The sequence below is a fragment of the Syngnathus floridae genome, chromosome 18, assembly GCF_059516105.1.
Source record: "Syngnathus floridae isolate MCC-2025c chromosome 18, RoL_Sflo_1.0, whole genome shotgun sequence".
Classification (NCBI taxonomy): domain Eukaryota; kingdom Metazoa; phylum Chordata; class Actinopteri; order Syngnathiformes; family Syngnathidae; genus Syngnathus; species Syngnathus floridae.
In genome coordinates this window covers 9,659,037-9,673,724 of record NC_142430.1, presented here as the reverse complement: position 1 = coordinate 9,673,724, position 14,688 = coordinate 9,659,037, and the positions used below count along the sequence as shown (strand labels likewise).

General features: G+C 50.6%; 2 protein-coding genes across 2 annotated transcripts; both read left to right on the top strand.

Moving 5' to 3' along the window:
• Positions 1-4,365: 4,365 nt before the first annotated feature.
• Positions 4,366-5,483, top strand: LOC148382970 (uncharacterized). Its single transcript, XM_088360575.1, has 2 exons — positions 4,366-4,743; positions 4,879-5,483. Exons 1-2 carry the CDS (start codon positions 4,366-4,368, stop codon positions 5,230-5,232), a joined length of 732 nt encoding a protein of 243 aa, XP_088216701.1. The 3' UTR covers positions 5,233-5,483.
• A 4,622-nt stretch (positions 5,484-10,105) lies between these two features.
• LOC148382969 (uncharacterized) lies at positions 10,106-11,223 on the top strand. Its single transcript, XM_088360871.1, has 2 exons — positions 10,106-10,483; positions 10,619-11,223. The coding sequence occupies exons 1-2, from the start codon at positions 10,106-10,108 to the stop codon at positions 10,970-10,972; spliced, it is 732 nt and encodes a 243-aa protein (XP_088216997.1). The 3' UTR covers positions 10,973-11,223.
• Positions 11,224-14,688: the final 3,465 nt, after the last annotated feature.

Sequence of the window (14,688 nt, the reverse complement as noted above, 5' to 3'; positions counted from 1 at the left end):
GCCTGGCTTTAAAGCCTTCTTTGGAAGCCTAGCTCCAGTATGAAGCCCCTGAGCCTGGCTTTAAAGCCTACTTTGAAAGCCTAGCTCTACGCCGAAGCCCCTGAGCCTGGCTTTAAAGCCTACTTTGAAAGCCTTGCTCCAGTATGAAGCCCCTGAGCCTGGCTTTAAAGCCTACTTTGAAAGCCTAGCTCCAGTATGAAGCCCCTGAGCCTGGCTTTAAAGCCTACTTTGAAAGCCTAGCTCTACTCCGAAGCCCCTGTGCCTGGCTTTAAAGCCTACTTTAAAAGTCTAGCTCTAATCGGAAGCCCCTGATCCTGGCTTTAAAGCCTACTTTGAAAGCCTAGCTCCAGTATGAAGCCCCTGAGCCTGGCTTTAAAGCCTACTTTGAAAGCCTAGCTCCAGTATGAAGCCCCTGAGCCTGGCTTTAAAGCCTACTTTGAAAGCCTAGCTCTACTCCGAAGCCCCTGAGCCTGGCTTTAAAGCCTACTTTGAAAGCCTAGCTCCAGTATGAAGCCCCTGAGCCTGGCTTTAAAGCCTACTTTGAAAGCCTAGCTCCAGTATGAAGCCCCCGAGCCTGGCTTTAAAGCCTACTTTGAAAGCCTAGCTCCAGTATGAAGCCCCTGAGCCTGGCTTTAAAGACTTCTTTGAAAGCCTAGCTCCAGTATGAAGCCCCTGAGCCTGGCTTTAAAGACTTCTTTGAAAGCCTAGCTCCAGTATGAAGCCCCTGAGCCTGGCTTTAAAGCCTACTTTGAAAGCCTAGCTCCAGTATGATACCCTACTCTGAAGCCCCTGAGCCTGGCTTTAAAGCCTTCTTTGGAAGCCTAGCTCCAGTATGAAGCCCCTGAGCCTGGCTTTAAAGTCTACTTTGAAAGCCTAGCTCTACTCCGAAGCCCCTGAGCCTGGCTTTAAAGCCTACTTTGAAAGCCTAGCTACAGTATGAAGCCCCTGAGCCTGGCTTCAAAGCCTACTTTGAAAGCCTAGCTCTACTCCGAAGCCCCTGAGCCTGGCTTTAAAGCCTACTTTGAAAGCCTAGCTCTACCCCGAAGCCCCTGAGCCTGGCTTTAAAGCCTACTTTGAAAGCCTAGCTCCAGTATGAAGCCCCTGAGCCTGGCTTTAAAGCCTACTTTGAAAGCCTAGCTCTACTCCGAAGCCCCTGAGCCTGGCTTTAAAGCCTATTTTGAAAGCCTAGCTCCAGTATGAAGCCCAGGGGCTACTTTGAAAGCCTAGCTCCAGTATGAAGCCCCTGAGCCTAACTTTAAAGCCTACTTTGAAAGCCTAGTTTCAGTATGAAACCCCTGAGCCTGGCTTAAAGCCTACTTTGAAAGCCTAGCTCCAGTATGAAGCCCCTGAGCCTGGCTTTAAAGCCTACTTTGAAAGCCTAGCTCTACCCCGAAGCCCCTGAGCCTGGCTTTAAAGCCTACTTTGAAAGCCTAGCTCCAGTATGAAGCCCCTGAGCCTGGCTTTAAAGCCTACTTTGAAAGCCTAGCTCTACTCCGAAGCCCCTGAGCCTGGCTTTAAAGCCTACTTTGAAAGCCTAGCTCCAGTATGAAGCCCCTGAGCCTGGCTTTAAAGCCTACTTTGAAAGCCTAGCTCAAGTATGAAGCCCCTGAGCCTGGCTTTAAAGCCTACTTTGAAAGCCTAGCTCTACTCCGAAGCCCCTGAGCCTGGCTTTAAAGCCTACTTTAAAAGCCTAGCTCCAGTATTAAGCCCCTGAGCCTGGCTTTAAAGCCTACTTTGAAAGCCTAGCTCCAGTATGAAACCCCTGAGCCTGGCTTAAAACCTACTTTGAAAGCCTAGCTCCAGTATGAATCCCCTGAGCCTGACTTTAAAGCCTACTTTGAAAGCCTAGCTCCAGTATGAAGCCCCTGAGCCTGGCTTTAAAGCCTACTTTGAAAGCCTAGCTCTACTCCGAAGCCCCTGAGCCTGGCTTTAAAGCCTACTTTGAAAGCCTAGCTCCAGTATGAAGCCCCTGAGCCTGGCTTTAAAGCCTACTTTGAAAGCCTAGCTCCAGTATGAAACCCTACTCTGAAGCCCCTGAGCCTGGCTTTAAAGCCTACTTTGGAAGCCTGGCTCCAGTATGAAGCCCCTGAGCCTGGCTTTAAAGCCTACTTTGAAAGCCTAGCTCCAGTATGAAACCCTACTCTGAAGCCCCTGAGCCTGGCTTTAAAGCCTTCTTTGGAAGCCTAGCTCCAGTATGAAGCCCCTGAGCCTGGCTTTAAAGCCTACTTTGAAAGCTTAGCTCTACTCCGAAGCCCCTGAGCCTGGCTTTAAAGCCTACTTCTAAAGCCTCGCTCCAGTATGAAGCCCCTGAGCCTGGCTTTTAAGCCTTTTTTGAAAGCCTAGCTCCAGTATGAAGTCCCTGAGCCGGGCTTTAAAGCCTACTTTGAAAGCCTAGCTCCAGTATGAAGCCCCTGAGCCTGGCTTTAAAGCATACTTTGAAAGCCTAGCTCCAGTATGAAGCCCCTGAGCCTGGCTTTAAAGCCTACTTTGAAAGCCTTGCTCTACTCCGAAGCCCCTGAGCCTGGCTTTAAAGCCTACTTTGAAAGCCTTGCTCTACTCCGAAGCCCCTGAGCCTGGGTTTAAAGCCTACTTTGAAAGCCTAGCTCCAGTATGAAGCCCCTGAGCCTGGCTTTAAAGCCTACTTTGAAAGCCTAGCTCCACCCCGAAGCCCCTGAGCCTGACTTTAAAGCCTACTTTGAAAGCCTCGCTCCAGTATGAAGCCCCTGAGCCTGGCTTTAAAGCCTACGTTGAAAGCCTACCTCCAGTATGAAGCCCCTGAGCCTGGTTTTAAAGCCTACTTTGAAAGCCTAGCTCCAGTATGAAACCCTACTCTGAAGCCCCTGAGCCTGGCTTTAAAGCCTACTTTGGAAGCCTGGCTCCAGTATGAAGCCCCTGAGCCTGGCATTAAAGCCTACTTTGAAAGCCTAGCTCTACCCCGAAGCCCCTGAGCCTGGCTTTAAAGCCTACTTTGAAAGCCTAGCTCCAGTATGAAGCCCCTGAGCCTGGCTTTAAAGCCTACTTTGAAAGCCTAGCTCTACTCCGAAGCCCCTGAGCCTGGCTTTAAAGCCTACTTTGAAAGCCTAGCTCCAGTATGAAGCCCCTGAGCCTGACTTTAAAGCCTACTTTGAAAGCCTAGCTCCAGTATGAAGCCCCTGAGCCTGGCTTTAAAGCCTACTTTGAAAGCCTAGCTCTACTCCGAAGCCCCTGAGCCTGGCTTTAAAGCCTACTTTGAAAGCCTAGCTCCAGTATGAAACCCTACTCTGAAGCCCCTGAGCCTGGCTTTAAAGCCTACTTTGAAAGCCTAGCTCCAGTATGAAGCCCCTGAGCCTGGCTTTAAAGCCTACTTTGAAAGCCTAGCTCTACTCCGAAGCCCCTGAGCCTGGCTTTAAAGCCTACTTTGAAAGCCTAGCTCCAGTATGAAGCCCCTGAGCCTGGCTTTAAAGCCTACTTTGAAAGCCTAGCTCTACTCCGAAGCCCCTGTGCCTGGCTTTAAAGCCTACTTTGAAAGCCTAGCTCCAGTATGAAACCCTACTCTGAAGCCCCTGAGCCTGGCTTTAAAGCTTACTTTGAAAGCCTAGCTCCAGTATGAAGCCCCTGAGCCTGGCTTTAAAGCTTACTTTGAAAGCCTAGCTCCAGTATGAAGCCCTTGAGCCTGGCTTTAAAGCCTACTTTGAAAGCCTAGCTCCAGTATGAAGCCCCTGAGCCTGGCTTTAAAGCCTACTTTGAAAGCCTAGCTCAAGTATGAAGCCCCTGAGCCTGGCTTTAAAGCCTACTTTGAAAGCCTAGCTCCAGTATGAAGCCCCTGAGCCTGACTTTAAAGCCTACTTTGAAAGCCTAGCTCCAGTATGAAGCCCCTGAGCCTGGCTTTAAAGCCTACTTTGAAAGCCTAGCTCTACTCCGAAGCCCCTGAGCCTGGCTTTAAAGCCTATTTTGAAAGCCTAGCTCCAGTATGAAGCCCCTGAGCCTGGCTTTAAAGCCTACTTTGAAAGCCTAGCTCCAGTATGAAGCCCCTGAGCCTGGCTTTAAAGCCTACTTTGAAAGCCTAGCTCCAGTATGAAGCCCCTGAGCCTGGCTTTAAAGCCTACTTTGAAAGCCTAGCTCCAGTATGAAGCCCCTGAGCCTGGCTTTAAAGCCTACTTTGAAAGCCTAGCTCCAGTATGAAGCCCCTGAGCCTGGCTTTAAAGCCTACTGTGAAAGCCTAGCTCCAGTATGAAGCCCCTGAGCCTGGCTTTAAAGCCTACTTTGAAAGCCTAGCTCCAGTATCAAGCCCCTGAGCCTGGCTTTAAAGCCTACTTTGAAAGCCTAGCTCTACTCCGAAGCCCCTGAGCCTGGCTTTAAAGCCTACTTTGAAAGCCTAGCTCCAGTATGAAGCCCCTGAGCCTGGCTTTAAAGCCTCAGGTGGTGCGTGTTGGCGACAAAATCTCCGCCAGCATCACGCTGAGCACGGGGGCCCCCCAGGGCTGCGTGCTCAGTCCGTTGCTCTTCACCCTGCTGACGCATGACTGCACTGCGACCTACAGCGAAAACCGCATAGTGAAGTTTGCTGACGACACGACTCTGGTGGGTCTCATCACGAAGGGCGACGAGACTCGGTACAGGTCGGAAGTTGACCTTCTGACCACGTGGTGCAGGGACAACAACCTCCTGCTGAACGTCAGTAAGACCAAGGAAATCATTGTGGACTTCCGGAAGGGTCACACAACACACCTGCCGCTGATCATCGACGGTGCTGTGGTGGAGAGGGTGAGCTGCACCAAGTTCCTGGGGGTGCACATCAGTGAGGACCTCTCCTGGTCCGCGAACACCTCGTCACTGGCAAAGAAAGCTCAGCGCCGCCTGTATTTCTTGCGGAAGCTCAGGCGTGCATGTGCTCCTCAGGCAGTCCTGTCTACATTCTACCGTGGCACCATTGAGAGCGTCCTCACCAGTTGCATCGCTGTCTGGGGTGGTAACTGCACTGAACAGAACTTGAAGGCCCTGCAGCGCATAGTGAATACGGCTGGTAAGATTATTGGTGCTTCGCTTCCCTCCCTGAAGGACATTTACACCTCCCATCTCGCCCGCAAGGCAACCTCGATTGCCAGAGATGTGAGTCACCCGGCTCACTCCTTGTTTGACCTTCTGCCCTCTGGGAAGAGGTACAGGAGCCTGCGCTCCCGCACCACCAGACTCGCCAACAGCTTCTTTCTCCAGGCTGTTAGGGCCCTGAACTCGCTACCCCCTTCTGCGTAGCGTGCGGCACTGTTGCGCTATTTTCGGGAATGTCTGCTGTACGCGTTTTTACGCTCCTCTTAATTAATTATTTATTTATTTATTGTTGTGTTATTTATTCATTATTTATTCAGCACACTTTTGTTATACTTGTTTACTGTTTGTCTGTTGTGAGCCATGTCTTGTCACCGTGGGATAGGGGGGAACGAAATTTCGGTTTCTTTGTGTGTCTTTGGCATGTGGAGAAATTGACAATAAAGCTGACTTTGACTTTGACTTTGACTTTACTTTGAAAGCCTAGCTCCAGTATGAAGCCCCTGAGCCTGGCTTTAAAGCCTACTTTGAAAGCCTAGCTCCAGTATGAAGCCCCTGAGCCTGGCTTTAAAGCCTACTTTGAAAGCCTAGCTCCAGTATGAAGCCCCTGAGCCTGGCTTTAAAGCCTACTTTGAAAGCCTAGCTCTACTCCGAAGCCCCTGAGCCTGGCTTTAAAGCCTACTTTGAAAGCCTAGCTCCAGTATGAAGCCCCTGAGCCTGGCTTTAAAGCCTACTTTGAAAGCCTAGCTCCAGTATGAAGCCCCTGAGCCTGGCTTTAAAGCCTACTTTGAAAGCCTAGCTCTACGCCGAAGCCCCTGAGCCTGGCTTTAAAGCCTACTTTGAAAGCCTTGCTCCAGTATGAAGCCCCTGAGCCTGGCTTTAAAGCCTACTTTGAAAGCCTAGCTCCAGTATGAAGCCCCTGAGCCTGGCTTTAAAGCCTACTTTGAAAGCCTAGCTCTACTCCGAAGCCCCTGTGCCTGGCTTTAAAGCCTACTTTAAAAGTCTAGCTCTAATCGGAAGCCCCTGATCCTGGCTTTAAAGCCTACTTTGAAAGCCTAGCTCCAGTATGAAGCCCCTGAGCCTGGCTTTAAAGCCTACTTTGAAAGCCTAGCTCCAGTATGAAGCCCCTGAGCCTGGCTTTAAAGCCTACTTTGAAAGCCTAGCTCTACTCCGAAGCCCCTGAGCCTGGCTTTAAAGCCTACTTTGAAAGCCTAGCTCCAGTATGAAGCCCCTGAGCCTGGCTTTAAAGCCTACTTTGAAAGCCTAGCTCCAGTATGAAGCCCCCGAGCCTGGCTTTAAAGCCTACTTTGAAAGCCTAGCTCCAGTATGAAGCCCCTGAGCCTGGCTTTAAAGACTTCTTTGAAAGCCTAGCTCCAGTATGAAGCCCCTGAGCCTGGCTTTAAAGACTTCTTTGAAAGCCTAGCTCCAGTATGAAGCCCCTGAGCCTGGCTTTAAAGCCTACTTTGAAAGCCTAGCTCCAGTATGATACCCTACTCTGAAGCCCCTGAGCCTGGCTTTAAAGCCTTCTTTGGAAGCCTAGCTCCAGTATGAAGCCCCTGAGCCTGGCTTTAAAGTCTACTTTGAAAGCCTAGCTCTACTCCGAAGCCCCTGAGCCTGGCTTTAAAGCCTACTTTGAAAGCCTAGCTACAGTATGAAGCCCCTGAGCCTGGCTTCAAAGCCTACTTTGAAAGCCTAGCTCTACTCCGAAGCCCCTGAGCCTGGCTTTAAAGCCTACTTTGAAAGCCTAGCTCTACCCCGAAGCCCCTGAGCCTGGCTTTAAAGCCTACTTTGAAAGCCTAGCTCCAGTATGAAGCCCCTGAGCCTGGCTTTAAAGCCTACTTTGAAAGCCTAGCTCTACTCCGAAGCCCCTGAGCCTGGCTTTAAAGCCTATTTTGAAAGCCTAGCTCCAGTATGAAGCCCAGGGGCTACTTTGAAAGCCTAGCTCCAGTATGAAGCCCCTGAGCCTAACTTTAAAGCCTACTTTGAAAGCCTAGTTTCAGTATGAAACCCCTGAGCCTGGCTTAAAGCCTACTTTGAAAGCCTAGCTCCAGTATGAAGCCCCTGAGCCTGGCTTTAAAGCCTACTTTGAAAGCCTAGCTCTACCCCGAAGCCCCTGAGCCTGGCTTTAAAGCCTACTTTGAAAGCCTAGCTCCAGTATGAAGCCCCTGAGCCTGGCTTTAAAGCCTACTTTGAAAGCCTAGCTCTACTCCGAAGCCCCTGAGCCTGGCTTTAAAGCCTACTTTGAAAGCCTAGCTCCAGTATGAAGCCCCTGAGCCTGGCTTTAAAGCCTACTTTGAAAGCCTAGCTCAAGTATGAAGCCCCTGAGCCTGGCTTTAAAGCCTACTTTGAAAGCCTAGCTCTACTCCGAAGCCCCTGAGCCTGGCTTTAAAGCCTACTTTAAAAGCCTAGCTCCAGTATTAAGCCCCTGAGCCTGGCTTTAAAGCCTACTTTGAAAGCCTAGCTCCAGTATGAAACCCCTGAGCCTGGCTTAAAACCTACTTTGAAAGCCTAGCTCCAGTATGAATCCCCTGAGCCTGACTTTAAAGCCTACTTTGAAAGCCTAGCTCCAGTATGAAGCCCCTGAGCCTGGCTTTAAAGCCTACTTTGAAAGCCTAGCTCTACTCCGAAGCCCCTGAGCCTGGCTTTAAAGCCTACTTTGAAAGCCTAGCTCCAGTATGAAGCCCCTGAGCCTGGCTTTAAAGCCTACTTTGAAAGCCTAGCTCCAGTATGAAACCCTACTCTGAAGCCCCTGAGCCTGGCTTTAAAGCCTACTTTGGAAGCCTGGCTCCAGTATGAAGCCCCTGAGCCTGGCTTTAAAGCCTACTTTGAAAGCCTAGCTCCAGTATGAAACCCTACTCTGAAGCCCCTGAGCCTGGCTTTAAAGCCTTCTTTGGAAGCCTAGCTCCAGTATGAAGCCCCTGAGCCTGGCTTTAAAGCCTACTTTGAAAGCTTAGCTCTACTCCGAAGCCCCTGAGCCTGGCTTTAAAGCCTACTTCTAAAGCCTCGCTCCAGTATGAAGCCCCTGAGCCTGGCTTTTAAGCCTTTTTTGAAAGCCTAGCTCCAGTATGAAGTCCCTGAGCCGGGCTTTAAAGCCTACTTTGAAAGCCTAGCTCCAGTATGAAGCCCCTGAGCCTGGCTTTAAAGCATACTTTGAAAGCCTAGCTCCAGTATGAAGCCCCTGAGCCTGGCTTTAAAGCCTACTTTGAAAGCCTTGCTCTACTCCGAAGCCCCTGAGCCTGGCTTTAAAGCCTACTTTGAAAGCCTTGCTCTACTCCGAAGCCCCTGAGCCTGGGTTTAAAGCCTACTTTGAAAGCCTAGCTCCAGTATGAAGCCCCTGAGCCTGGCTTTAAAGCCTACTTTGAAAGCCTAGCTCCACCCCGAAGCCCCTGAGCCTGACTTTAAAGCCTACTTTGAAAGCCTCGCTCCAGTATGAAGCCCCTGAGCCTGGCTTTAAAGCCTACGTTGAAAGCCTACCTCCAGTATGAAGCCCCTGAGCCTGGTTTTAAAGCCTACTTTGAAAGCCTAGCTCCAGTATGAAACCCTACTCTGAAGCCCCTGAGCCTGGCTTTAAAGCCTACTTTGGAAGCCTGGCTCCAGTATGAAGCCCCTGAGCCTGGCATTAAAGCCTACTTTGAAAGCCTAGCTCTACCCCGAAGCCCCTGAGCCTGGCTTTAAAGCCTACTTTGAAAGCCTAGCTCCAGTATGAAGCCCCTGAGCCTGGCTTTAAAGCCTACTTTGAAAGCCTAGCTCTACTCCGAAGCCCCTGAGCCTGGCTTTAAAGCCTACTTTGAAAGCCTAGCTCCAGTATGAAGCCCCTGAGCCTGACTTTAAAGCCTACTTTGAAAGCCTAGCTCCAGTATGAAGCCCCTGAGCCTGGCTTTAAAGCCTACTTTGAAAGCCTAGCTCTACTCCGAAGCCCCTGAGCCTGGCTTTAAAGCCTACTTTGAAAGCCTAGCTCCAGTATGAAACCCTACTCTGAAGCCCCTGAGCCTGGCTTTAAAGCCTACTTTGAAAGCCTAGCTCCAGTATGAAGCCCCTGAGCCTGGCTTTAAAGCCTACTTTGAAAGCCTAGCTCTACTCCGAAGCCCCTGAGCCTGGCTTTAAAGCCTACTTTGAAAGCCTAGCTCCAGTATGAAGCCCCTGAGCCTGGCTTTAAAGCCTACTTTGAAAGCCTAGCTCTACTCCGAAGCCCCTGTGCCTGGCTTTAAAGCCTACTTTGAAAGCCTAGCTCCAGTATGAAACCCTACTCTGAAGCCCCTGAGCCTGGCTTTAAAGCTTACTTTGAAAGCCTAGCTCCAGTATGAAGCCCCTGAGCCTGGCTTTAAAGCTTACTTTGAAAGCCTAGCTCCAGTATGAAGCCCTTGAGCCTGGCTTTAAAGCCTACTTTGAAAGCCTAGCTCCAGTATGAAGCCCCTGAGCCTGGCTTTAAAGCCTACTTTGAAAGCCTAGCTCAAGTATGAAGCCCCTGAGCCTGGCTTTAAAGCCTACTTTGAAAGCCTAGCTCCAGTATGAAGCCCCTGAGCCTGACTTTAAAGCCTACTTTGAAAGCCTAGCTCCAGTATGAAGCCCCTGAGCCTGGCTTTAAAGCCTACTTTGAAAGCCTAGCTCTACTCCGAAGCCCCTGAGCCTGGCTTTAAAGCCTATTTTGAAAGCCTAGCTCCAGTATGAAGCCCCTGAGCCTGGCTTTAAAGCCTACTTTGAAAGCCTAGCTCCAGTATGAAGCCCCTGAGCCTGGCTTTAAAGCCTACTTTGAAAGCCTAGCTCCAGTATGAAGCCCCTGAGCCTGGCTTTAAAGCCTACTTTGAAAGCCTAGCTCCAGTATGAAGCCCCTGAGCCTGGCTTTAAAGCCTACTTTGAAAGCCTAGCTCCAGTATGAAGCCCCTGAGCCTGGCTTTAAAGCCTACTGTGAAAGCCTAGCTCCAGTATGAAGCCCCTGAGCCTGGCTTTAAAGCCTACTTTGAAAGCCTAGCTCCAGTATCAAGCCCCTGAGCCTGGCTTTAAAGCCTACTTTGAAAGCCTAGCTCTACTCCGAAGCCCCTGAGCCTGGCTTTAAAGCCTACTTTGAAAGCCTAGCTCCAGTATGAAGCCCCTGAGCCTGGCTTTAAAGCCTCAGGTGGTGCGTGTTGGCGACAAAATCTCCGCCAGCATCACGCTGAGCACGGGGGCCCCCCAGGGCTGCGTGCTCAGTCCGTTGCTCTTCACCCTGCTGACGCATGACTGCACTGCGACCTACAGCGAAAACCGCATAGTGAAGTTTGCTGACGACACGACTCTGGTGGGTCTCATCACGAAGGGCGACGAGACTCGGTACAGGTCGGAAGTTGACCTTCTGACCACGTGGTGCAGGGACAACAACCTCCTGCTGAACGTCAGTAAGACCAAGGAAATCATTGTGGACTTCCGGAAGGGTCACACAACACACCTGCCGCTGATCATCGACGGTGCTGTGGTGGAGAGGGTGAGCTGCACCAAGTTCCTGGGGGTGCACATCAGTGAGGACCTCTCCTGGTCCGCGAACACCTCGTCACTGGCAAAGAAAGCTCAGCGCCGCCTGTATTTCTTGCGGAAGCTCAGGCGTGCATGTGCTCCTCAGGCAGTCCTGTCTACATTCTACCGTGGCACCATTGAGAGCGTCCTCACCAGTTGCATCGCTGTCTGGGGTGGTAACTGCACTGAACAGAACTTGAAGGCCCTGCAGCGCATAGTGAATACGGCTGGTAAGATTATTGGTGCTTCGCTTCCCTCCCTGAAGGACATTTACACCTCCCATCTCGCCCGCAAGGCAACCTCGATTGCCAGAGATGTGAGTCACCCGGCTCACTCCTTGTTTGACCTTCTGCCCTCTGGGAAGAGGTACAGGAGCCTGCGCTCCCGCACCACCAGACTCGCCAACAGCTTCTTTCTCCAGGCTGTTAGGGCCCTGAACTCGCTACCCCCTTCTGCGTAGCGTGCGGCACTGTTGCGCTATTTTCGGGAATGTCTGCTGTACGCGTTTTTACGCTCCTCTTAATTAATTATTTATTTATTTATTGTTGTGTTATTTATTCATTATTTATTCAGCACACTTTTGTTATACTTGTTTACTGTTTGTCTGTTGTGAGCCATGTCTTGTCACCGTGGGATAGGGGGGAACGAAATTTCGGTTTCTTTGTGTGTCTTTGGCATGTGGAGAAATTGACAATAAAGCTGACTTTGACTTTGACTTTGACTTTACTTTGAAAGCCTAGCTCCAGTATGAAGCCCCTGAGCCTGGCTTTAAAGCCTACTTTGAAAGCCTAGCTCCAGTATGAAGCCCCTGAGCCTGGCTTTAAAGCCTACTTTGAAAGCCTAGCTCCAGTATGAAGCCCCTGAGCCTGGCTTTAAAGCCTACTTTGAAAGCCTAGCTCTACTCCGAAGCCCCTGAGCCTGGCTTTAAAGCCTACTTTGAAAGCCTAGCTCCAGTATGAAGCCCCTGAGCCTGGCTTTAAAGCCTACTTTGAAAGCCTAGCTCCAGTATGAAGCCCAGGGGCTACTTTGAAAGCCTAGCTCCAGTATGAAGCCCCTGAGCCTAACTTTAAAGCCTACTTTGAAAGCCTAGTTTCAGTATGAAACCCCTGAGCCTGGCTTAAAGCCTACTTTGAAAGCCTAGCTCCAGTATGAAGCCCCTGAGCCTGGCTTTAAAGCCTACTTTGAAAGCCTAGCTCTACCCCGAAGCCCCTGAGCCTGGCTTTAAAGCCTACTTTGAAAGCCTAGCTCCAGTATGAAGCCCCTGAGCCTGGCTTTAAAGCCTACTTTGAAAGCCTAGCTCTACTCCGAAGCCCCTGAGCCTGGCTTTAAAGCCTACTTTGAAAGCCTAGCTCCAGTATGAAGCCCCTGAGCCTGGCTTTAAAGCCTACTTTGAAAGCCTAGCTCAAGTATGAAGCCCCTGAGCCTGGCTTTAAAGCCTACTTTGAAAGCCTAGCTCTACTCCGAAGCCCCTGAGCCTGGCTTTAAAGCCTACTTTAAAAGCCTAGCTCCAGTATGAAGCCCCTGAGCCTGGCTTTAAAGCCTACTTTGAAAGCCTAGCTCCAGTATGAAACCCCTGAGCCTGGCTTAAAACCTACTTTGAAAGCCTAGCTCCAGTATGAATCCCCTGAGCCTGACTTTAAAGCCTACTTTGAAAGCCTAGCTCCAGTATGAAGCCCCTGAGCCTGGCTTTAAAGCCTACTTTGAAAGCCTAGCTCTACTCCGAAGCCCCTGAGCCTGGCTTTAAAGCCTACTTTGAAAGCCTAGCTCCAGTATGAAGCCCCTGAGCCTGGCTTTAAAGCCTACTTTGAAAGCCTAGCTCCAGTATGAAACCCTACTCTGAAGCCCCTGAGCCTGGCTTTAAAGCCTACTTTGGAAGCCTGGCTCCAGTATGAAGCCCCTGAGCCTGGCTTTAAAGCCTACTTTGAAAGCCTAGCTCCAGTATGAAACCCTACTCTGAAGCCCCTGAGCCTGGCTTTAAAGCCTTCTTTGGAAGCCTAGCTCCAGTATGAAGCCCCTGAGCCTGGCTTTAAAGCCTACTTTGAAAGCTTAGCTCTACTCCGAAGCCCCTGAGCCTGGCTTTAAAGCCTACTTCTAAAGCCTCGCTCCAGTATGAAGCCCCTGAGCCTGGCTTTTAAGCCTTTTTTGAAAGCCTAGCTCCAGTATGAAGTCCCTGAGCCGGGCTTTAAAGCCTACTTTGAAAGCCTAGCTCCAGTATGAAGCCCCTGAGCCTGGCTTTAAAGCATACTTTGAAAGCCTAGCTCCAGTATGAAGCCCCTGAGCCTGGCTTTAAAGCCTACTTTGAAAGCCTTGCTCTACTCCGAAGCCCCTGAGCCTGGCTTTAAAGCCTACTTTGAAAGCCTTGCTCTACTCCGAAGCCCCTGAGCCTGGGTTTAAAGCCTACTTTGAAAGCCTAGCTCCAGTATGAAGCCCCTGAGCCTGGCTTTAAAGCCTACTTTGAAAGCCTAGCTCCACCCCGAAGCCCCTGAGCCTGACTTTAAAGCCTACTTTGAAAGCCTCGCTCCAGTATGAAGCCCCTGAGCCTGGCTTTAAAGCCTACGTTGAAAGCCTACCTCCAGTATGAAGCCCCTGAGCCTGGTTTTAAAGCCTACTTTGAAAGCCTAGCTCCAGTATGAAACCCTACTCTGAAGCCCCTGAGCCTGGCTTTAAAGCCTACTTTGGAAGCCTGGCTCCAGTATGAAGCCCCTGAGCCTGGCATTAAAGCCTACTTTGAAAGCCTAGCTCTACCCCGAAGCCCCTGAGCCTGGCTTTAAAGCCTACTTTGAAAGCCTAGCTCCAGTATGAAGCCCCTGAGCCTGGCTTTAAAGCCTACTTTGAAAGCCTAGCTCTACTCCGAAGCCCCTGAGCCTGGCTTTAAAGCCTACTTTGAAAGCCTAGCTCCAGTATGAAGCCCCTGAGCCTGACTTTAAAGCCTACTTTGAAAGCCTAGCTCCAGTATGAAGCCCCTGAGCCTGGCTTTAAAGCCTACTTTGAAAGCCTAGCTCTACTCCGAAGCCCCTGAGCCTGGCTTTAAAGCCTACTTTGAAAGCCTAGCTCCAGTATGAAACCCTACTCTGAAGCCCCTGAGCCTGGCTTTAAAGCCTACTTTGAAAGCCTAGCTCCAGTATGAAGCCCCTGAGCCTGGCTTTAAAGCCTACTTTGAAAGCCTAGCTCTACTCCGAAGCCCCTGAGCCTGGCTTTAAAGCCTACTTTGAAAGCCTAGCTCCAGTATGAAGCCCCTGAGCCTGGCTTTAAAGCCTACTTTGAAAGCCTAGCTCTACTCCGAAGCCCCTGTGCCTGGCTTTAAAGCCTACTTTGAAAGCCTAGCTCCAGTATGAAACCCTACTCTGAAGCCCCTGAGCCTGGCTTTAAAGCTTACTTTGAAAGCCTAGCTCCAGTATGAAGCCCCTGAGCCTGGCTTTAAAGCTTACTTTGAAAGCCTAGCTCCAGTATGAAGCCCTTGAGCCTGGCTTTAAAGCCTACTTTGAAAGCCTAGCTCCAGTATGAAGCCCCTGAGCCTGGCTTTAAAGCCTACTTTGAAAGCCTAGCTCAAGTATGAAGCCCCTGAGCCTGGCTTTAAAGCCTACTTTGAAAGCCTAGCTCCAGTATGAAGCCCCTGAGCCTGACTTTAAAGCCTACTTTGAAAGCCTAGCTCCAGTATGAAGCCCCTGAGCCTGGCTTTAAAGCCTACTTTGAAAGCCTAGCTCTACTCCGAAGCCCCTGAGCCTGGCTTTAAAGCCTATTTTGAAAGCCTAGCTCCAGTATGAAGCCCCTGAGCCTGGCTTTAAAGCCTACTTTGAAAGCCTAGCTCCAGTATGAAGCCCCTGAGCCTGGCTTTAAAGCCTACTTTGAAAGCCTAGCTCCAGTATGAAGCCCCTGAGCCTGGCTTTAAAGCCTACTTTGAAAGCCTAGCTCCAGTATGAAGCCCCTGAGCCTGGCTTTAAAGCCTACTTTGAAAGCCTAGCTCCAGTATGAAGCCCCTGAGCCTGGCTTTAAAGCCTACTGTGAAAGCCTAGCTCCAGTATGAAGCCCCTGAGCCTGGCTTTAAAGCCTACTTTGAAAGCCTAGCTCCAGTATCAAGCCCCTGAGCCTGGCTTTAAAGCCTACTTTGAAAGCCTAGCTCTACTCCGAAGCCCCTGAGCCTGGCTTTAAAGCCTACTTTGAAAGCCTAGCTCCAGT